General features: G+C 40.1%; 3 protein-coding genes across 3 annotated transcripts in view; 1 reads left to right on the top strand and 2 right to left on the bottom strand.

Annotated features, from left to right (window-relative positions):
* Positions 1–4,251, bottom strand: part of LOC135476904 (integrator complex subunit 2-like) — a 32,864-nt gene extending 28,613 nt beyond the window's left edge. Inside the window, 4 exon segments of the mRNA XM_064757048.1 lie at positions 119–232; positions 1,487–1,589; positions 2,015–2,153; positions 3,839–4,251. Coding sequence (XP_064613118.1) covers positions 119–232; positions 1,487–1,589; positions 2,015–2,153; positions 3,839–4,119 — 637 coding nt within the window. The 5' untranslated portion in view covers positions 4,120–4,251.
* A 257-nt stretch (positions 4,252–4,508) lies between these two features.
* Positions 4,509–8,708, top strand: LOC135476744 (mediator of RNA polymerase II transcription subunit 31-like). The gene is made up of 4 exons (XM_064756865.1): positions 4,509–4,554; positions 4,916–4,993; positions 6,731–6,827; positions 7,868–8,708. The coding sequence occupies exons 1-4, from the start codon at positions 4,515–4,517 to the stop codon at positions 8,064–8,066; spliced, it is 414 nt and encodes a 137-aa protein (XP_064612935.1). The 5' UTR covers positions 4,509–4,514; the 3' UTR covers positions 8,067–8,708.
* Positions 8,709–10,607: 1,899 nt separating this feature from the next.
* Positions 10,608–22,663, bottom strand: LOC135476903 (cytochrome P450 3A19-like). Its single transcript, XM_064757047.1, has 12 exons — positions 22,636–22,663; positions 22,498–22,536; positions 20,942–21,066; positions 20,010–20,098; positions 18,955–18,980; positions 18,228–18,352; positions 17,298–17,418; positions 16,325–16,482; positions 15,289–15,377; positions 14,571–14,708; positions 13,450–13,612; positions 10,608–11,174 (listed from the first exon to the last, which is right to left on the bottom strand). The coding sequence occupies exons 1-12, from the start codon at positions 22,661–22,663 to the stop codon at positions 11,097–11,099; spliced, it is 1,179 nt and encodes a 392-aa protein (XP_064613117.1). The 3' UTR covers positions 10,608–11,096.
* Between the last annotated feature and the right edge of the window lie 409 nt (positions 22,664–23,072).

Below are 23,072 nucleotides of genomic sequence, written 5' to 3'. Positions count from 1 at the left end.
ATCAGGCTACGCACAACTTGAATTTACCTATCTCTTACCCCACCTGCTCAGAAATGATTACGCATCCTTTAAACAAAAGTATAATGAAAGAAAATGATATTTTAAATTACCACCATACCTCCTTTAAAACAGTCGGGTGTGTTCGCGACCAGGCGACAGAGTAACCAGCTGCCGTTCTTGACATGTAACAAAGCCTCGGCTACTTCCTCTACTGGCAACAGGCCGGGCAACTCTGAAACATAAGAAGCAAGGCTATGTTAACAACAGCGAGCAGAATATGGCCTAGAGTACAAACGCAGATCATGAACCTACAACAGTACGAACTTTATCCAATCTGATACTTAAACCAACATGTCTAGATTTATTTATTTATTTATTTATCTGATTGGTGTTTTAGGCTGTACTCAAGAATATTTCGCTTATATACGATGGCAGCCAGCATTATGGCGGGAGTAAACCGGGTGCATGCCTATAAACAGCCAATACTGGTTCAAACTGGTTAGAATACGCAAGCTGAAATTTTACGTGATGTTATAAATACTGATAGTGACAGACAATGGCAAGCCAAAATTATTAAGGAAATCTTGCATTCCTATCAGACAAACCTTCAATAAAAAGTAACAACACTGCATTGAAACAAGAAGGAGTTTGCAAATTTGTTTGTGATGCAAACAACTGGACTAGTTTCTGTGATGCAGAGAAAAAAAAAATACATAAATGAAAACAACTGTTTGTATATTATTCAAAGCATCAAAAAAACAGCCAAACTTTTTCTAAAAAACAACAAAATGTCGTATTGTAAGAGCCTTTGCAAGAATTCAATGTATTAACAAGGTTTTGCACTCAATAATACTATGGTCATACATGTATTTTCATGACGTCATACATAAAGGCTTACATAATCAATTCTTATTGGCTGGAGTGAGAGACAGGCAATTTTAGGTGCCTGTCTCTCACAGGTTTATTCAACTGTAACCAAGCCTGGAGGGTTTAAGCCAGGAAATCCTATATCCATTGTCAGCCAATCAGCATCCATTCTATATCCCTTCAACAGGTAAACAGTGGAGTCACCACTTTTTGTACCCAACAATCTATGATTTTTGTTTAATTTTGGTCACATTAAAAAACCTTTGGGGCCTCCATGGTTAGTGTGCCAGCGTGGCGCCATGACCCAGGAGCATCTCACCAATGTGATCGCTGTGAGTTCACATCATGTTCATGCTGGCTTCCTCTCCGGACATATGTGGGAAGCTCTCCCAGCAACCTGCAGATGGTCATGGGTTTCCACTGGGCTCTGCCAACTTTCCTCTCGCCATATTATATTGCCAGTCATCGTATAAGTGAAATATTCTTGAGTATCGCATAAAACAGCAAACAAAAAAAAAAAAAAAAAAAAAAAAAAGATCAAACAAATAAATAAAAAAAAAATAAATAAACTTTGCAAAACTTGAAATTGTTTTAATCATGCAGCCTATGCAATACTGACCTGCCTGGGCAATACACAAGACATCAGAGACTTCTTCCAGGTAAACTTCACTCTCAAACAGTTCTGAGGGCTTCTGAAAAAACTCTCTGTGAACATCACGAATCTGGGGGAAAGAAAGTGAAAGTTCAGGAATTTCAACTTTGGGTTTTGACCAATGAACATTCAGTCAAAGAAAAGGTATGTATGTATGTACATATATGCTTATGGTTTAACGTCATACTCAGCAATTTTTCAGCCATATTATGACAAGGATTGAATGGGAATGTGTGCAGATATTGTGTCTTTGTGTAGCAGGGCGAGTCTATGCTGCCAAAGTGCTGCTACCACTGAAGTACCATTCCAAAGACACTAGACATGAAACCCCACCCCGTCACATTATACTGAGCACATGTATGTGTGAGCCTCCAGTTTACTTTCCATTATATGTATACCACTGTGGATGTTTGTTTGAGGTCTTATGCCGTTCCTTTCTTTCAGCCAAAAAAACAAAAAAACAAAAACAAATCATAAGAAGTATTCAGCATTTACCTGCGACATGATGAAGAGCAGTTCACTGAGCAGCAGACGCAGTCTTCTATCAGGATCACTCTGCTCAAACTCCCGCGCCAGCCCTTGCTGAATCTGTGAGATGAGAACGCTCTCTGTCTGACTTCCCCCTATCTTAGCCCTGTAATCATAAACAATAAACATCAACCAACTAAATCAATTATGTACAATTATATGTACAACTGTAGTAGAATTTAATCAGAAACCAGAAGCTATGTACTTCTCTTCCAAATACTGATTAAAAAAATCCTCTTTTTCGGAAAAATAGTCCACATTTCTCCCTAGCTAAAACTCGCACTTTGGGACAGAACCACCCCCCTCCCCCCACCCCATTCTTCTTCATAATTTTCATAATCTTTTCTTATGACAACATCTAAACAACATAAAGGATCCAAACTATTCATACTCTAATACTATAATTCTTCAACCTTTTCACATGTTTGCAAGGTGTTTATTCAAGCATATTCTTATTCTGAAGGCATTATTCTGTGTTGACCAATAAATTTATACTTTTTGTGAAGCCCTGAAACTAGTTAATCCAACCAATGTAGGTTTGCCTCCAAAATCAAATTAAAAATGTGACTAAACTGCATTGAAAGTTGATCTTTCATAAACAAAAAAGTTGAGGAATTAGAGTATAAGTTTTTGGGGTTTAAAACTGGCCTAGATCAGTCCCTGTCAAATAAGTTCTCCAAACAGACATGGCTCTGATGACAAGGCTGAGTGCTCCTATCTCAGATTCCAACACATTCTTGAAGGTTTATCATCATCACTCTCGCAACTGTATTGCTCAAATCAGTTGGCTTAAAAATGAAGTTGTTTTATTTATTGTTTTATTCAATTCTCTTTTTAACTGTTTTATTACTTGCCCAAGTTCCCTGATTAGTAGGTTAAGAAATATTTTGATACCCCTACGCAATAATCATGGCTGTTCAGTCTCTTGTCGGCCAATTCTCGACTGCAGTGCGAGAAAACACTGCATATGCCTTGAACTGCTCACATGGATGCAACAGTATCTCCCCCTCACATCGCTGCCCACCATTTTGTAATGATAATCCTATCAAGTATCACTTTTCAGGGGCCAGCAACCAGGCTATGTGGTTCTGCCATCTTTTCAAGACAGCCGCCATACACTTTAATGGTTGAATGACATGTTAGGAATGTGCTAATAAGCAGGCTTTTGTAGTTTCTTTTTCTGGATTTTGAATTTTTAGGAAATGGGTTATTTATAGTATTTTTCACCGTATTTTATGAAGTCAACAATGAATTATGAAGTCTTGGGGCTCGTTCTACAAACTGTCACAACTCTGCATCAAGTGCATTTACCATGGTGATTTATCTCTTCACTGGATGTTGCTCCATGCACAGTAAGCAACGGTTTTATACAATGGGCCCCAGGAGTTCGACTGTTGGTAACAATTCACATGACCTAGTGAAATGACCAGGTACTGTATATAGAGGCTGTCTTGAAACCAGTGGCAACTGATTACTCTGGAAGAATTTTTGTGACAAGTTACTTTATTGGATTATGATTGCAAATTATCCATGGTGATAGAAAAGAGAGATGTGACGAGGACTTGAACTAATCAAAGTCTGTGGCACTGCAATCTGCTCACCACCACCTCAGTGAATATTGGCGTCTCTGATTAGACACGAGCAGCCAAGCTTATGGGCGCATCCAACTATTTCTCAATCTATTAGTCAGTGTACATGGACTATTTTATTACTTTCGTCCATCAGCGTGGATAGTCTGTTACTGGTTTTTATCAAAAGACCACCCCTCCGTGTATAATCACTTGTCCTCACCTTAGCTGCTGTTCTTTTTTAGCATCTTGCTCCAGCGCGTGGAAGTCGATTGACAGCAATGCAACGATACCGTTTACAATCTCTACATTTGCCAAAATCTGTAAAACTTTTTTCCTGTTAGCTTTCCATGCTGTGCTAGTGTCGACTGGGGCACATAGGGCCATGCGTACCAGACAGGGTAGCACTGGCCGCAAATGCAACTCGTCATAGCTGGCCAGTTCGTCCACATTAACATGGAGCATGGAGTGAAACACCTCCGGTTTCACCGATGGACAAGTCATGATCCTTATCTGTTTCCTGTTTCGTCGGTTGCGTAAGAATACACGAAGTGTCAAAATGGTAGTAATCAGACATGGGCTCACCATGTAAACTCCATGGTCACCAATGAACGTTTGTACGATTCCCCGCGTTACAGGCTGAAGTACAATGAGTTGCAACAACAACATTGAGCCGGTTATCGTTCAGCACAAAACAGTGACCACTTGTTCATTGGCCAAATTAGGTATATCTAAAACCAATACTAGGCGCATGAATATGATTGTTTTTTTATGGTTACTATTTTCATACCTTTACCAAAATTTTTATATTATATTTTGTTTTATCGAATGAACAGTCCCTGTTAACGGTGCCTCAATATACTATCTTCAGTTCCGGTCAGTGTTCTTATGCTATAAAAATGGCATCACGACAGCATTCGGTTTCTTCCAGTTCCTCTGGTAAAATACCATTTTCTCTTTCTCCTTTCTTGGCACTTAACACTATTTAAATGAAACCAAACACATTAACAAAGCTTTAGGCATCCAGGAGAAAACTGATAAATTCATCAGCCACTGTTCGTTCAACCTGGCCGTCAGAGTGTCATAGTGTCAGCCTGGCCAAGAAGCGCCAGTTTCAACACTGATTTTTGACTAACCAGGCGTCTTTATTCCAGTAACTGTGTCGAAGACCGAATTAGGTACTTAATTTAAAGTGATACGTTTAAATAGCTACTTGTGCTCTTGACATTTTGTGAAGAAATTCTGACTTCCTCACATGTACATGATAATTATTTAAAGGTAATGTACGTATTTCTTTCAGAAACAGAAGAGCAGCGACTACGTTTTGAAATTGAGCTAGAGTTTGTACAGTGTCTGGCCAATCCCAACTACCTGACTTGTGAGTAGAGTACTATACCAATTACTTGTGAAGGCTGAGGCTTACATGCACAGTATGGGGCGTGAGGGAGGGGGGGTGGGGGCGAGTTGGTTAGTACGCCAGCGCCGCGCAATGACCCACTGACCCAGGAGTCTCTCACCAATGCGGTTGCTGTGAGTTCAAGTGCAGATCATGCTGGCTTCCTATCCGGGCGGATGTGGGAAGCTCTTCTAGCAACCAGCAACCTACGGATGGTCCTGGGTTTCTGCTGGGCTCTACCCGGTTTCCTGAGACCATAATGCTGTCCGTTGTCAAAATAAGTGAAATATTCTATAGTACTGCGTAAAACACCAATTGAATAAAGTAGATGAATACATGTACAGTAGGCCTGCAGTTACTTACTACTCTTCTGAGACTGCAGACATTCGTATACTTCATTTGTATGAGGCAGCAGCAAGCATTCGACGAGGTGAAAGATAATGTGGGAAGGTGTAGGGAAATGACCAACATTAAATGATATTCAGAGAAGTATATTTGATGATGTCTGATATAAATGATAGTGTGCAAGACAACAGGACAATATGTACAGCATATATAAATCTAGAACGTCAACAAAACCTGCTTTTGGATTTAAAAAGCAGTGAAACAGTGTTTTGTCTTAACACACATGTTATTTGACAGTGTTTTCACAGAGGTGTTCGAGCAAGTAAGCATGTTGAGTCATGCAAAAGAACAAATGCTTGTATGTCTGCGGTCTCGAATGTTTATCTGTTCACATTAAACATATGTAAATTCGCCTGCTGTGTACATGTTTGAGTCCTGTGCATAAGATTTGAGTATTGGTAGCCTGTGTATACATATATCAGTCCAGTATGTATATGTAAATATGTATGTATGTTTGTTTTTTTAATTCTTTGTTCTTCGATACTAAGGGAAATAATCAAACATGGCTATCATGTCTAGGGGTCAAAATGTCAGATATTTTGAGCTTTTGTCAAGGGATATTCATGACAAAAATTTAAGTTATCGCATATATGATTTAAAGGTGTGAAATAAATTAGATTTCATTTGTGTCATTGTAAAAAAACATGGTATGTGGATAAAATACAGAAAGCAATCACTTATTTGTCTGAAATTATGAATACTTTCTTGGTACAGTGTCATTTTTTGGATGATCTGGGCTTAATTTGAGGTTATTATTTTATTTTGAGTTCTTAAAAATGAATGGACCCAGAAGCGTCTCACAAATGCGGTCGATGTGAGTTCAAGTCCAGGTCATGCTGGCTTTCCCTCTGGCCATACGTGATACGGTCTGCCAGCAACCTGCAAGCAGGATGGGTTTCCCCTGGGCTGTACCCGGTTTCCTCCCACCATAATGCTGGGTGCCGTCGTATGAAATATGAGTACGGTGTAAAACACCAGTCAAATAAATAAAATAAACAAATAAAAATGAATGAATGATCAAGCATTTTGACCAATGCAATGTTTATCATTTGCATACAAATTTAATTACACTGGAAAACACCTCAGCCAAGCTTTTTTTTTTCTTTAACTGGTAAATGTACATTTTTTTTAACCTGTAAACTTGATGCTGGGCATGGGTTTCTCCCAGACTCTGCCTGGTTTCCTCCCACCATATTGCTGGCCACCATGGTATAAGTGAAATATTCTTGAGTGTGGTGTAAAACACCAATCAAATAAATGTCAAATAAGTAAATTTGATGCTAATATGTCGATTGTTTTGTGTTATTTTGTCAGTTCTTGCCCAGCGAGGATATTTTAAAGATCAGTGTTTCATCAACTACCTTAAGTACCTGCTGTACTGGAAAGATCCCAGGTATTCCAGGTTTTTGAAGTAAGTGTTCAGGTCGTACAGCATAATGACCAGGGTTGTATGTGGTAAGGTCTGGCAGTAACATGCGGATGGTAGTGTGTTTCCCTCGTGCTCTGCCCGGTTTCCTCCTGCCGTAATGCTGGCCACCATCATATAAGTGAAATATTCTTGAGTACGGCGTAGAACACCAATCAAATAAATAAATAATCAATGAGCCCATTACCTTTTTGAGCAGAAAGCTACCCTTGAAAAGTGTGAAGTTGCCTGACAAAGAATTAAATGAATTAAACAAGGAGCGCACATGTTGATCAAAGTACTTGGCTATCTGCTCAATTTTATGCAGAAGTAGCAGGCCACAGGTTTCTGGTAACTTTCTTCTAATGAATTCTGTGAATGAATTATTGCATTCAGCTTTGATATTCTGATAAAATCATGTCGTAAAAATACAGTCCTCGCCAATGAGAATTTGAGGTGAGGTGTTTGATGATGTGGTATTCCCAGTTGCCCACAGTCACGAGCATAACAACATGTTGACCATCGCAGGGTTTGAATCTAGCACCTATTGTCTTCACTTAGCTGTGATTTCTGCAGTTCTCTACCCTGTTTCCATCACCCATAAACTTGATTGGTATCCAGTAAGTGAAATATTCTTTAATCTTGAGCTCAACCCTAAACTAGCAATTAAATAATCTTGAGTAGGCCTATGGTGTAAAACACCAATCATGTAAAGGTAGATTGTGGCCATGGGATTAAGCTGCTTTGAGTTTCATTCACTAAACCCTCAGCCAAAACATAAGTTAAATCTTAGGGCTTGGTTCAGGAAGTGTACTTTGTGTTAAGTTGCCCTAGTTAAGTGCCTTTATATCTCTACATCATACGTTGTCATGATAGTAAAGGCTTTTTTTTAGCTAAGTGAGCTTCATGAAACCAATCCCAGGTTTGCAGCAGAATTTGTAAGATTCTGCTGTCTGCATTGTTCTCAGAGATTTGTTGACAGATGTTTCGTCAAAATTGTACCAAGTTGGTGATGAGTAAAACATCATTGAACAATCTTGTTTCAGGTATCCTCAGAGTCTTCACTTCCTTGACTTGCTGCAGTATGAACACTTCCGCAAGGAGCTTGTGAACGCTCAGTGCGCTAAGTTCATCGATGATCAACAGCTTCTCCACTGGCAGCATTATCAGAGGAAGCGCATGTCACTGCTGCAAGCACAGGCTGAACAGAGCAACCAATCAGCGATGAAGAAAGAAACTGGCTAGCCAATCAGTTTCAGTGTTGGTTTATCACCATGGTTACAAGAGGAAGCGCATGTCACTGCTGCAGGCACAGGCTGAACAGAGCAACCAATCAGCAATGAAGAAAGAAACTGGCTAGCCAATCAGTTTCAGTGTTGGTGCATCGCCATGGTTACAAGCTCTGCTACCAGCCAATAACCAGCAACATTGTAACTGATTGCTCTTTTATGAGTTTGAGTCAGCAGTTGTACATGCAGCCAATGGGGTCTGTTGGTTCATTAGGCTAAGCCAATCAGCTGTCACTTTATAATTAAAACACTGACTCAAACCTTCTGCGGGCAGAAGTATAATATAAACTCCTGGCAACCATGGTACTCAACTCTTGTATCCATGCTAGTGACTGATTGAACTGAAACTTCCTCGAGTCGAGGGGAAACCAGAGGGTACATGCACATCAAATCTTCTGCTGGCAGAAATCATGATGATAAGAAACGTTGTGTAGACTTGTAAGCCTTTCTCTGATGGCAAAGAAAGTGTTGCTTTTCTGGAAGAGCTGTGTGGAAGAGAACTATACTTGTTTTCTTTTAAACAATGTGAAATGTTTGTCTGTGAAACTAGGTGGATTCAACTGAAGGCAAATGATTGTAGTTAGGTTGCTATCGTGTTTTTTTTGTTTTTTTTTTTTAAGAAAAAAGTATGTCCTGAAACTTTTGTTGCTGCCTGAAGTGCCTATAAAGTAGAAGAAAGGTAAAATATGAAGTGAAGTTGTTCATGTAGACAACTTAAATCTGTGTAAATATACTTTTATTCATTTTTTGCAGATTTTTTTTAAGAATGTTCAAAGGCATTCAAATATTTAAATAATGTGGTTGGCTTTATGAACCATATTGCCAGTATCTGTGAACTCTGATGTCACATCACCTTTTTTCCCTTGATGTCCATCAGAAGGAAGGAATTTTTGAGAACAGTATTTCATTAATCTTTTACTCATGGGTAAAAAGAGTTCTTCCAACATTCAGTGTCGTGATCAGGGTTAAAAAGAAAACTTCCTGTAACATCAGAGTTTCTAAAACTCTTATAGTATGGTCAATAAAGCCCTCCCTAGAATTCAAATGTTTGAACGCCTTTTTAACTCTCTTCACATAAATCTAGAAAAATAAATGGAAAAGCCATTCATACATAGTTTTAAGGGGTTGATTAAGTGATGCCCACTTTGATACTTAAAGGTTTTTCCTTGAAGATCTGTTACCAGCCATCAACACGGCGTACATTTCAAGATTAGTCTGCAGGTGAATATAATGCTTTATGTTTGGGAGAATTCATTAGTCAGTTTGTTAACTCCTGGCATTTTACTTTCCTTCACTCATACCCCTATAAAATGACCACAGTTGTAACAGTGCAAGTGTAACATTCTTGAGTACGGCTTAAACACCAGTCAAATAAATAAAGTATTCATCGCTCTGTAGCGTTCTCATGCACCAATAAAGCTGGTCATCATTCTTGTCTTAAATTTATTGTACTGGAATTTTTTCACCATTTGTTTCTTCCCACCATAATGCTGGCCGCCGTCGTATAAGTGAAATATTCTTGAGTAGGACATAAAACACCAATCAAATAAATAAATAAACCTGGTCATCATTGTTCTCTTAAATTTATTGTCCATCATGTGAGGTAATGTTTTCAGGTGTAAAAAATAAATCACTGCGAATGGTCTGAATGTCATGGAGCTAAATGGACGAAATGCTGATTTTTGCGCATTGTTAAAGTATAAAGTATTACAGGACATTCAAATCATACCTGAAGGATAAATACATCTTGATTACTTTACCAGAAAGAATTTCTTACCTAAAAGCTATATTTTTTATTTTTTTATTCTAAAATCTTCTGTGCCAATCTCACCTGGGTTAAATTCGCTTTGTTTTCACCCCCAGTACTCTAGTCACGTGACCAAAGAGAGAGAGCGAGTTGATGATTGGCTCAGAGCAGCTTTGACATCATTGTAAAACCATGAATACATTCTTACAGCGTTCTATGTTCACCTAACCACCGTGCCAACCAGCACTGTAGACATCACTTTGTACAAATGACCCCAATATTATAGCTAGATTTCGCCATATATAGCGATGGACATTAACAATCCGTTACTAACGTCGCCCGTCGCTACGACTTCCTTTGTTGAGATTGCCCTTATTAATTTTAGATCTCAATGAAGCCCGCACAGAACGACGTGAGCATGTTTTTGTACATCTTGGCACTGACTTTTGAATGAATGAATGAATGACACCAACTGCTGACAGCAAGAATTCACCATCCGGAAGTTCAGTCATTGTAAAGCCAACTCGTTTCTCCCATTTGCATGCGGAGCGGGCACTCGACAACTCAAACGTTTTTCAAGTTGTCACTATAGGCCTGCAAACCAACGGATTATCTGAACGCAGAATTTGAAGACTAAATCTGGAGCGTTGCTTTCAACTTTGGAAAGTCTTAAATTCAAATTCATTTATTGGTGCTAACAGATGACAAACAAAAAAAAAACAAAACAACTCAGTATACACGAATGCACTTATATCTGCTATCAATTTATTTGTCAACGTATTTGATATAATCTTTGCGAATTCGATGCCATTTATAGGATATGTGAATGAGACGAGTGCTAAACGAATTTGGCATTAATAAACAATGTATAGATCTCGTCTGTAAGTAGAGGAGGGCACTCTAAGGTGCCAAGGATACTAAAGGTTTTGCCACTCAGTGGTAAACGTCCAATCACAATTCTGATTCTTGTCGAAACGCTTACGGCTGTATCAGTTAGGCCTAGGGTGTCTGATTACATGTGGATATATATTTGTGGACAGATATACACATACTTTTATAGCTCTTTCAGACATTTAAGTGCATACTGTAACAGCTCCATTAAGAACGTCAGCTCAGTAAGAGACTGAAACTTAAAATACGCGAGCTGTTGCGTGGTTGCACGCGTGACCATACCCTCCGCCATAAATAGGTCTACGCCCAGTCGCGTGACCGTAGCCTCGACCTTACACTGTTTTCCTCCTAGTCACGTGGTTGTACCCTCAGCCATACCCCGTATTCTGCCTGAACGAAGGGTCCTTTCTTTAGAGTGAGAGGCACCTGTCAAAAGAGTAAATACATGCAACGTAGACGGGAAATAGAGCACAAAACTGAAGTAATTATCGGTAGGAGCCAAATGTTTTGTGTGTTTTATGGACCATACTGATAATGGAAGTCATCAAGATGTCCCGTTGACTTTTCTCTGACAATTATTTAATGCCACTTTCATTTGTCTTTTCGTGCTGACACATATTGTTATGTATGACTATTTAACGTTTTCATGTACTGTTAGTCTGCGGACCTTTGTGAAAGCATAACAGGCCCTGTTATATGTGTACAGCGCGGACCGGATCGAAAGCACCTTGTTCAATGCTTCGTTTATTTCATTGGCTGTTAATTCTGTGTTTAAGAATAGCTGAATCCACCTGGAACGTATATAAGCCGTGTTTTCTGTGCAGAGAAGAGGTATTTTTGCTGCATCCACTGGGAGCCAGGAGAGTGCGCGACGCTCTCGTATCGAGTCCATTATATTGATATGAGCTGGTGATGCCAGTTTCGTTTGGGAGGACAGATTTCTATGCCGGCACCGTTTGTGTACCACAGTAGTACTGATGTCTGGTTTAAGTGAATTTCTGCGGAAGTCACGTTTATTGGTGTTCGGATCTTTATTATGATTATACAGTGTTGACTGTGTAATTTGTTTAACACGCTGACCTCACCTGACCGACAAGGTCGTCAAGGACTCTAAACTGAAGTTTTCAGTCTTGCCAAGGACGTTCGTTCTGCCACAAGGTGACATTACTCTACGTCTCTGAACGGCTCGTTTGTGAGTTTCTGCGGGAGCTGTGACTGTTCTAAAGTGGATTATACCTCCATGCCTGGATTTACCCTGTGTTGTGCTCTGCGGGTGTGACGTCATTCAAAGGCTTGACTGTTCCAGTTCTGTGTAACCTGTGTACTGTGTTCGCGTTCGCTAACCTAGCGAAGTACCTGACTGGGACAATTTGTGACTTGTGTGAATTGTGTGTTTATCCCATGGTCTTTACGTTGGATCTCCTGGAATACGTTCCTTGGGATGCAAAGGTGAACAGGAAACTTTTAAAGACCGGTAATACTGATGTGTATGTTTTTTTATGTTGTTGTTGTTGAACTGTCTGTAAAACTGTACGTCTCATTTTATATATAAAGCATTGTTTACATTGAAATATTGAGTCACTGAGTCTGTTTTCTGTTGCTGTTTTCAATACCCTAACAATATAACATGAGTAAATTGCTCAAGAATTTCATTCAGTCCTGAACTGAGGGTTGCGAAAAGGAGCGTGTCATTAATGTCGCCATAAACTATCAATACTGTCCATACAGCCCACCATACAATCAGCACATCTGACTGTATAAGAATTAATTCATTGAAAAGAATGTGACGGGAATAAATGACTTGTATTTTCAGATACAGGTTGAAATGGTCTTACTACCGAGGTTTTCTGTGCATGTCCAATACAACTTACTGTGCACCTATTATGAACGGCCTTTAAAGCAACATAATTATACATCTGGATGGCTATCGCAGGAGGTGATTATTTGAGGTGAACAGTGTTTCATTAATTCAGTAAATTTCCTGAAACTAAATGAGCCCTTTTTTCTTTCACAGTAGTACTTACACAGCTGTTATGGCTGGCAGACTCGCGTGAATTTGCAGTGTCAATTAGACAAGTTGACTAGTATGCAATAATATGGCTGCCATGTCAAGTCTTGGCGAATACAGATGGCAAATATATGAAACACAACACTGAAAGAAAAGTTTGGGTCAACTGATTCAAAAATCTGAGGTACGCAATTGAGTTAATTCGACCCCGAAAACTGAGTCATGAACGACATCTAGGAGTTTTCCGACTAACCAAATCACAATATAACCAGATGAGTTTCATGACTTATGAAACATGGTCATGTGGCTCAGTCGAATGAGTTGAATTATACAACACAGAGTTTTGAGGCCGTTGACCCCAACTTTTCTCTCAGTGAAGGATTAGAGGTTGTGTGGATATTGTGATTGGTGTAGCGTATTGATCTGTCATAAACTTACATACTATAGCATGTTACACGATTTAAATACTGATTTCACTCATTCGCCTAGAACATTCCTTACGTCTTTCTAATATCGCTGAAAATTGTTCACTTCTTTTGCATACAGCCATGTAATTCCGTCCTTATTTCGCACTCTATCTTGAGGCATGGAATGAGAATATTTACAACACAGTTGAGGTGATACGCCTTAGCACACAGGAAATCATTCCGTCATTTCGCCTTTTACATGGCTGCAATTCTCAAGGAAACATACCTCAGTCTCTGGCGCCCGGATGAAGCGAAATTTCTGTAACATGGCTACCGCCGCCATCTTGGCTTCCATCTGTGCCAGTCTCATGCCGACACAATTCCGGGGACCCACGCCAAACGGGAAGAACACGTACGGATTGCGCGCGGCTTTCTGTTCTGGAGACCACCTTCAATTAACGTATTTGGGATTATCATGATTGGAGAAAAACAAGATCATACTTCATAAATATACATAAACATTCCTTTCATTTCGTAGCTATGTATGCTTTGTGGATATAGGATTATATCAGAGGAAAGGATCTGTTAGACCTACAGATAATTTGGGCTTCATTCAAGTGTCTTGTCAAGGCCTTAATGTATCACAAAGCCGGTCGGGACCAAAGTCCAAAACCTTAATCTTCTCAGGGGCGTAATGTTTCACTATGCCTTTTTAGGCCAAAGTCCAAGACCTTAATCTTCTTTGCAAAACAGAATATTTGGAACTGAGTGCTGAAACTTGGCTGAAATAGTAGTGTAAGGTCACAGAATCAGCTTGCAAAATTTCATCGGTTTGATGCATGTATTTAGGAGTTTAATAATCTGGATTACATTTATTTGATTGGTGTTTTACGCCGTACCCAAGAATATTTCACTTATACGACAGAAGCCAGCATTATGGTGGGAGTAAACTGGGCAGAACCCGGGGGAAATCCATGACCTTCCGCAGGTTGCTGACACCTTCCCACATACGGAATTTGGATTATACACACGTTGACTGAAATCAAAAATCCAAAAATCGGCCCGTGAAACCGTGAAACCGTCCCCAGAGTCGACATAATATGGCTTCACAATGTGTGCACTTCACACTGTTTTTTACACTATTAGCACAAGTGACAAAGACTGGCGCCATTTTTAAAGTCTTTAGTATGACCCAAGGCGGACGTTCTATCTATTAGGCCACCGAAGCTGTCTGTATCTGGGGCAGCTTCATGATCCTTGCGCCTGCAGACGGGAAAGATTTTTGACATCTGAACTACTTAATTAGTGTCTATGAGCTATGCAGATGTATATTTCACATATCGCTTTGTCAATTTGCGAGTTGGACCCAAAAGCCAAGAAATGTCCAAAAATTGGACTCTATCTGACCTTTCAGGGTCGAACTTCTCCGGATCCGGCCAGTAGGTCTCGTCGTGCTGGAGAGCGTACCCCAAGAACAACACTGTTGCTTGGGCAGGTATATGCACCCCGTTAATCGTCACGGGTTCTCGTGCAGCACGCGTCATTCTGAAAGACAAACACGTGTGTTAATAGAATATTTCTAAGTATTAAATATTTCTGATTCTGATTTTAAAAATTTTCCTGTACAATATTTGTAGATGTGGAGCACTGCAGTTGGCTTTTGTTGTGACGTTGATGTATACATTTTATTTATACCAGACTGTCGCTAATAGGGCCGCACTGAATTATCTCCCTTGAGGTAATTCTGATTCAAATTTTGTAAACGGATTTCGAAAGCCCAGGATAAAGGTTATGTATTAGTTTTTAATCTATTCGGAGGTCATTTAAAAATCCTGACCGTAATTAAAAACAATAGATAATTTCGGCGAAACATCGCGTTCATTTAAGATCTCTCGACATTTTTCTGCGACTCTCAAGCATCAAGCCTGATATCATGTTCAAATTTTGTTTACATTTTGTTACCCAGAAAATAGGTACCGTGACACAACCTGTACATACATGTAGCCTACTTCATGTGAGATTCCAGTTCTTGTGGTTTCACGCCTCAAAAACTAATCTGGCGTTATGCGATAATCGCTGTCATGTAAAAGGGTGTTCATTCAGAGCATGCCTAGTATAGACTTACCCTCTGATAGCCGGGTAAAGCCGCTGTGTCTCCGACAGGCACATGTCCAGGTAAGGTAACGTCATCACGTTTTCGTAAGTGGGAGTGGTCTGTTGAAAACAATCCGAAAGGCATTCGTAAAAATAACACCATAACAACTGAAGCTGACAAGATGTGGAATTTCAATGGTTACCTGTGGCCATATGTCAGCTATCATACTGTCACGGGGCTGCTCTGGTTTTACTCTCCCTGCTGTAGTCTTTTTGTACATTATTCTGTGCGTATTTGTTTCATGGTGATACTACATGAATGAATGAATGATTATGGCTTTACGCCGACACTACATGAAAATGAATATGTTGTGTGTACTGAAACAAAGTTGGCTGTCATCAATATGATCTCGAGCCAACTCATCTGTTTTATATCTCTGACATCGCTTGGACCAACTTGTTTTTGGCGGGCTACTTCCCCCCATTTGTTCCTTTCGCCCGTCAGCATATATTACCTTATATTTAGTTTGTATGTGATCGATGTGTTGAAGTAAACGTTTCAGATTTTTTTTCATATTTTATTATTTTTTTAAGAATCCACAGTTAGGGAGTTACCGGTTTGAGTGGTGATGTATGACGACTTGTACCACCTGAGCGCGCCTTCGTTTGGTGTACGGCAGAGCGGGATTCGAACCCACAAACGGAAGGCTCTAAAACATTCCAATATCCCACTAAGCTATCCAGGAACACCATGTCAACTACTTTTAGACGACTACATAGTCACTACTCTTGTTGGTTTCAGTGGATGCTTATGTATTTTATTTATTTATTTTGATTGGTCTTTTACGCAGTACTCAAAAATATTTCACTTATACGACGGCGGCCAGTAATTATGGTGGGAGGAAACCGGGCAGGGCCCTGGGAAAACCCACGACCATCCGCAGGTTTCTGGAAGGCCTTCCCACGTACGGCGGGAGAGGAAGGATAAGATTGGTTAACGTAGTTTCAAAAAAATTAGAAGAAACTAGACAAAGCCCGGTGAGACACCGCCCGTGGCGTCACCGTACCCCATTGAGCGTAGAATCGATCTCCCGGATGAGCTTCTCCTGACATTCGGGATATACCGCCAGATTGTAAGCCAAAAATGCCAGCGCTGCAGACGTCGTTTCAAATCCAGCGATGAGGAATAAAAGTGTTTGCGCAATAACCTCTGTATCCGTCAATTCTGCCGAAGAAAAAGTTAGGTCTATATTCAAGACGTCTAACATTGCTGACAATTTCGAAGGTGGAGACGTCAACAACTTGTTTTCATTCAACACGGAAGTGTGTTATCCCAACAAAATACAAAATAAAACACAAACCTGTGGTAATTTATGCAATACCACAAAACTTGTATATTTTGCAAAAAGTATTGTGTAGAACATCCAACATATCTTATGTTCAATTCTTCCAATACATGACCTTGTGTTTATTCAAGGCAAGATAAGGTTGTTCAAATATGACACAAGACTTTTGTTGGAAAGAACACAGGTTTTAGTTCATACAAACCAAGAGTATTTTCAGTGTGTGTGCCGCAGGAAAGTGCAGATAATATCACACCTGGAAAGAGAACATGTGCATTTGAACATCCCGGTTTAATGACAAACCCTTCCCCCCCCACCCCTCATATATGATATAGCGGCCAGCTGTGTGGCTGGAGACCAGAGTTACCAGCACAAACCACTGGCATTTGACAAGTCACTGACGAACTGTCCCACATATGTAAGCACACCATATTATATCCCCATCGACGATAATACGGCAAATGGTCACACGTAACCAGTGAAATCCGGCCTCCTCTATATCTCAGATCACGTAAATGCTTAAATGGTAACATCTTCCACTCTCTCTCCCCCCCCAGGGTTGTGTAGAATTAGGTGGAAACAATGCAGTGATGGTATATATGTTCTCGTCAACTGTTCCCGGAAACTCCGAACCCTCCCACCCCTTGCACTTGTAATATATGTGTGAAGGCCTGTGAGAAGGACTTTTTCTGCTTACTATTGTTTCTGTCCAGTTTGTCCAGTTTCAAAGCGTCGGCATCCACATCTTTATCCACCAGCGTCTCCTTCAGATCGTCCACACTGCTGTCCAGAATCAACTGAAGAAGGTCCTTCCGGGGCTACAACAACAGCAACGGCAACGACAATTTTCTATTTTTTTTTTCATTGATTTAGTTGTTGTTTAACGCCTCACCTTAGAATTTTTCACATGCGATATGTCAGTGGGTTTGTTATAGGTGGAGGAATCTGGAGTGCCAGAAGTTAACCCCCGACCTTTGGCAAGTTAATGACAAATTCTCCTACGTGTGTCACGCGTGTCACGTTGATGGAAGACAAGCGGTCGTCAGATACATAAAACATAAACATAAGGGTAAATTATCAACCGTTTCGACCGGCCCCGATAGTACAGTTGGTAGAGCGTCCTCTTCGGGAGAGGTAGATCCAGGATTAATCATGGGTTAAGTCACACCTAAGACCTTAAAAGAGGAAGTTGTAACTTCCCCGCTTGGCGTTCAGCATGAACGGGATAGTGCAAGGACTGGTTGATCCGTATCAGTATAAAGGCTCGGGCGGGGCAGCTTACTTGCCTTCGGTAAGGTGTCTCATTGAGGCAGCACTAGATAAAAGAGCGGTGAAAATCCGTCCTGCAACAACGAGGCACATAACATGAACTCTAAGGAATCCTTCGTCGTCATATGACTGAAAAAAAAGTACGACGTTAAACCTCCAAGCACTCACGCACTCACTCATCCAACCGTTTCGTACCTGCAAGGCCCAAAAATCTTTTATAGAATTTTCAAGGCAAGGAACGGAATCTTGAAAATTCCATGTCCACATCTTGGGTACAATTCTTGTTTTAAGATGCGTAAGTAATATTCCGACAGACAGTATAACATTCAACATCTCTAACCAATCCCGCTCTACTTACGGACGGTTGCTTTCGCCTTTCTGCGATTGTCTCTTTCAACATGGTCACAAAAAAGTCCGTGACTTCTTTGGAGTCTACGGTCAAACCTACTGCCTCCAATAACGGCAACGCAAATGGGAAGAAAACTGTAAATAGGGGAAAGAAAAAAGGTTACAGTTAATTATAGCCCAAAGCTTTACAAAGCTTTACTGAGTGATAAACTTGTGCGAACACACTCAAGCTGTCATTAACATTAAGGAGTGTAACTATAGCATAAAATGCCGTCATATAAATGGCAGTAAACCGTAATAAGATGCATCTGACAAAGGTCATTTGTACGGTACAGTATCAGCCGGAGCCGTCACTTTATAAATATCTTCACTGTATGATGAGTGACTGAATGACCGACTGACTGATTGATTTCTGTTAGAAATTACTAATCGATGAAACTGAAATGGCATGAAATATCTATTCTAAATTTTATTGACCTTGTATATGTGAGTTTTGTTATTTCCTTCGCTGAATTGTGTCGTGAATCCTGAAATGCGTAATCCACAGAATGGGCCTTGGTGACGAAATTTTTTTTTTCAAAATGCAGAAGCTGTTTAAACACTCTTACATGAAAATCATGGCCGGGAGTTTCGTCAAGAAGTTTTCCCCAAACACCCTCGACGCCATATTCATGAAGCGATCGTTGACATCTTTTCTGAACGTCTGTGTCAATCCCAAATCCCACGGCTCCTATAACTTCCATGGTAAGACCCCCCCATTACACTGGAAAGACAGAGAAAGGGTGAAACAAGGGAAAATAATAATCAGTGAATTCATTTATTATTTTGGTTGATTAACGTCGCAGTCAAGATTTTTTTTTCGGAATCTTATATCACGGTAGTTGGTTTTATGGGTGCGGGAAACCAGGGTATCCGGAGTAAACCTCCGACCTTTCCTAGGTATTTGACAAACTATCTGACTTCAAACCGCATCCGCAGAAGCAAGAGATGGATTCCGAACACGCGACCTCACTGGTTAAAACAAGGCCTGGTTCATACATACATGCACACAGCAGAGACGAGATGTGATAACTTGGTCAGACATAACCGGTGCAACAGCGGTGATTCACCATTATAGTGCGACAACTGGCGCCTGGTCAGGCATAAGCGATGAAATATGGGTGACTTCACCGCTGTAGTGGGACAATTAGCGTCTGGTCCAGACATAACTGTGCAGCAGCGGTGATTTCACCGTTATAGTGGGCTAACTGGCGTCTGGTCAGACATAACCGGTGAAGCTGCGGTGATTTCACGGTTATAGTGGGATAACTGGCGTCTGCTGAGATATAACCGGTGCAGCAGCGGTAACTTCACCACTATAGAGGGATAAATGGTGTCTGGTCAGACATAATCAGTGAAGCAACAGGCACTTCACATATAATCGGCATCGGGGGCCTCCGTGGCCGAGGGGGTTAGCAAGTCAGCACGGCGCGATGACTTAGGAGCCTCCCACTAATACAGTCTCTGTGAGTTCAAGTCCAACTCATGCTGACTTCCTCTCCAGCTGTACCTGGGAATGTCTGCCAGCAGTCGTGGGTTTCCCCCGGGCTCTGCCCGCTTTCCTTAATATTGACCACCGTCGTATAAGTGAAATATTCTTGAGTACGACGTGAAACACTAATCAAATAAATAAATAAATACAATCGGCATCAGGTCACAAGATATGGACAAAGCCCCATAGATCAACTTCATCATAATCTTTTCACGCAGTTTGACTTTGTCTCCATATGAAAAGCTATGATTCCAGTATTACCTTTTTGCCTCAAAGCTGTTGCCGGATTTGCTGTATGCTGACAGATTTTCATTTAGCCGATTAAGACAGCTGTGTATCATCGGGACCATCTACGGAAAAATTTAAAACCACTTCCGAAATCAATGAAGACTGAGGACTGCTATTCTCCTTCATGCATCTTTTTGTGCATGATTTTGTTATGTTTATTTCCGCGTTGAAGGCTGGCGAAAATGATCTTAGAATTATCTCCATAAAACTCCATGTGCCTTGCTAGATATCAAATTTGTTGATTTGATTAGTGTTTTACGCCACATTTAAGAATATTTGACTAATACGACCAGTTTAAGATGGGAGGGACACTATATGTTAGACTGTGTGTCTTTTGTCAGCAGATTGGTATTTCGGTGAAGCAGCACTGAATTGGGATCAGTTATGTTACGAAACGGTTAAAGACTACAGTTATTATTTGAAAAATGACCACTAATATGACCAATAACGTTAGAAAAAGCAGGTAAATAGCCTTGACGTGGGCAAATGAATGCTTACGATCTACAAAATTCGGAATAAACATAAAGTATCTTTTGAAAAGCTGTGGTGTTCGATTAAGAGTTGAATGGATGATGCTTCCGTCAGACGTCCGAGCCAGACTGTCTAATCACAGAGTGGTTCGCCATAGCCTCTAGTTCATTAACTAGGATGCAATTCATGCGATTCAACATCACAGTTTTCAACTTTTTCAAGTTTTCAATAAAATAAAGTCTTCTTACTTTTTCATTGGTGTGTAATGCTGTACTCTAGAATTTATCACTGATAAGACAGCGTCCACGCTGATGTGTGGGGGAAACAACAAAATGGTAGAGATGACACGTGACTGTAAGTCTACATGTATCTGATAACATGCAAATCAGGTTCTGACGGATTGAATTCGTCTTATATGAATTTCACACCCTTACCGCCCTCATTTTACCGGAACTGAACGCTGGGCTGAGGACACTGCGGACAAACTTCCAGTGATCGTCCTCCAGTAATATCAACCATGGACTTCCGAATGGGAGGACAATGGGACAGTCTGTCGGATCTGAAACCGAAAGAATCTTGGTTACATATCTTGAGGATTTTGTTACAACGCGATCAGCACCTCTGTTTAACTGCTTTTTTGCTTGTCTATACTTGTCTCTTTCTTTACTTACCTATGTGCTAGCTTGTTTTTTTGCTTTGTGTTGGGATGTGCGCCTGATTGTGTTTTTTATCTGTTTACTTACATCTGATTGCTGTTGCTTGTATTCTTGTGTTCTTGACTATTAAATGCGCTTGTTTGTTTTTGGCTTATGTGTGTCGCTGCTTGTCATCCATGTGTGCGTTGGCTTATGTGCTTTTTTGCTTGTCATCCGCTTGTTTGTTGGCTTAGGTGTTTCTTTACCTGTTATCCGCATGTTTGTTGGGTTATGTGTTTCTTTGCTTGTCATCTGCTTGTTTTTGTGGTGGCTTATGTGTTTGCCTCTTGTCATCCACTTGGTTGTCTGTTGGTTTATGTGTTTTTTTTGCTTGTCATCCGCTTGTTTTTCTGTTGGCTTTTGCGTTTTTTTGCCTGTCATCCGCATGTTTGTTGGCTTAGGGGTTTCTTTGCTTGTCATCCGCTTGTTTGTTTGTTGGATTATGTGTTTTTTTGCTTGTCATCTGTTTGTTTGTTGGCTTATGTGTTTCTTTGCTTGTCATCTGCTTGTTTCTTTGTTGGATTGTGTCTTTCTTTGCTTCTCATCTGTTTGTTTGTTGGCTTATGTGTTTCTTTGCTTGTCATCCGATTGTTTGTTGGCGTATGTGTTTCTTTACTTGTTATCCGTTTGTTTGTTTGTTGGCTTATGTGTTTCTTTACTTGTTATCCGCTTGTTTTGTTTGTTGGCTTATGTGTTTCTTTGCTTGTCATCCGTTTGTTTGCTGGCTTATGTGTTTCTTTGCTTGTCATCCGATTGTTTCTTTGTTGGATTGTGTCTTTCTTTGCTTGTCATCTGTTTGTTTGTTGGCTTATGTGTTTCCTTGCTTGTCATCCGATTGTTTGTTGGCTTATGTGTTTCTTTACTTGTTATCCGCTTGTTTGTTTGTTGGCTTATGTGTTTCTTTGCTTGCCATCTGCTTGTTTCTTTGTTGGATAATGTGTTTCTTTGCTTGTCATCCGTTTGTTTGCTGGCTTATTTGTTTCTTTGCTTGTCATCCGATTGTTTGTTGGCTTATGTGTTTCTTTGCTTGTCATGTTGAGTTCTTGATTAGTTATCCTAATGTCTGTCTGCTGGCTTATCTGTTCCTTTGCTTGTTTTCGTCGGTTAATCCGTTTGTTTCATCACTGGATTATCTCTTTTTTTTTCTTGTTTATTTTTCTCTTGCATCATATCGTATTTTTTTCTTCCAAAAATTAACAACCCATTTCCTTGAAAAGAAAAAAAATCATTGTATATGTGTATTTGTAATGGATTTTGCTCGGCTGTAATTTACGCTTTACTATATTTGCACATACCGCTCTGTTGGTGAAGATGGGAAAATCCTTGACGCAGATCTGTTTTATCATGTCTGGATCAGCTACATTTATGATTGGCCACCGCCCTCTCCAAGACCTAAAAGAAAGAAATTGAGAGGTTGCACGTGACATTATTACCTTGGCAAAACAATAGCCAGCCAGCCATATTGGAACCCTGTATAACCATAGTACATGGCCGCCAGAAAGTAGGTCATACAACCCCTTTATAAGACAGGGAGGCCACCTTCCTAAGTAGTTAAAAAAAAAAAAAAAAAAAAAACACGACTTACACGAAAATTCGTCCGTATTTCTTCATTCGTATCACGTCGCTCTGTATAAATCCCTGAAACAAAAGATGATAATTTAAATTTTATTTTATATGGGTGAGAAATTTGTTTGGCTGATTTATTGATTGATTTATTTAATTAATGAGCCTTAATTTCAATCGCTGGAAAACAAACAAGGATGGGTTTAAACCCGACCTTGAACATGAAATTTGTGCATTTTCCAGCTGTTGCCTTTCGTAGGGTCTTCGTGACTATAAGCCGTCGGAGTGCAATATCTTAAAGGTGGAG

The sequence above is a fragment of the Liolophura sinensis genome, chromosome 10 (genome assembly GCF_032854445.1).
Source record: "Liolophura sinensis isolate JHLJ2023 chromosome 10, CUHK_Ljap_v2, whole genome shotgun sequence".
Classification (NCBI taxonomy): domain Eukaryota; kingdom Metazoa; phylum Mollusca; class Polyplacophora; order Chitonida; family Chitonidae; genus Liolophura; species Liolophura sinensis.
This window is presented reverse-complemented; position numbering and strand designations above follow the sequence as displayed.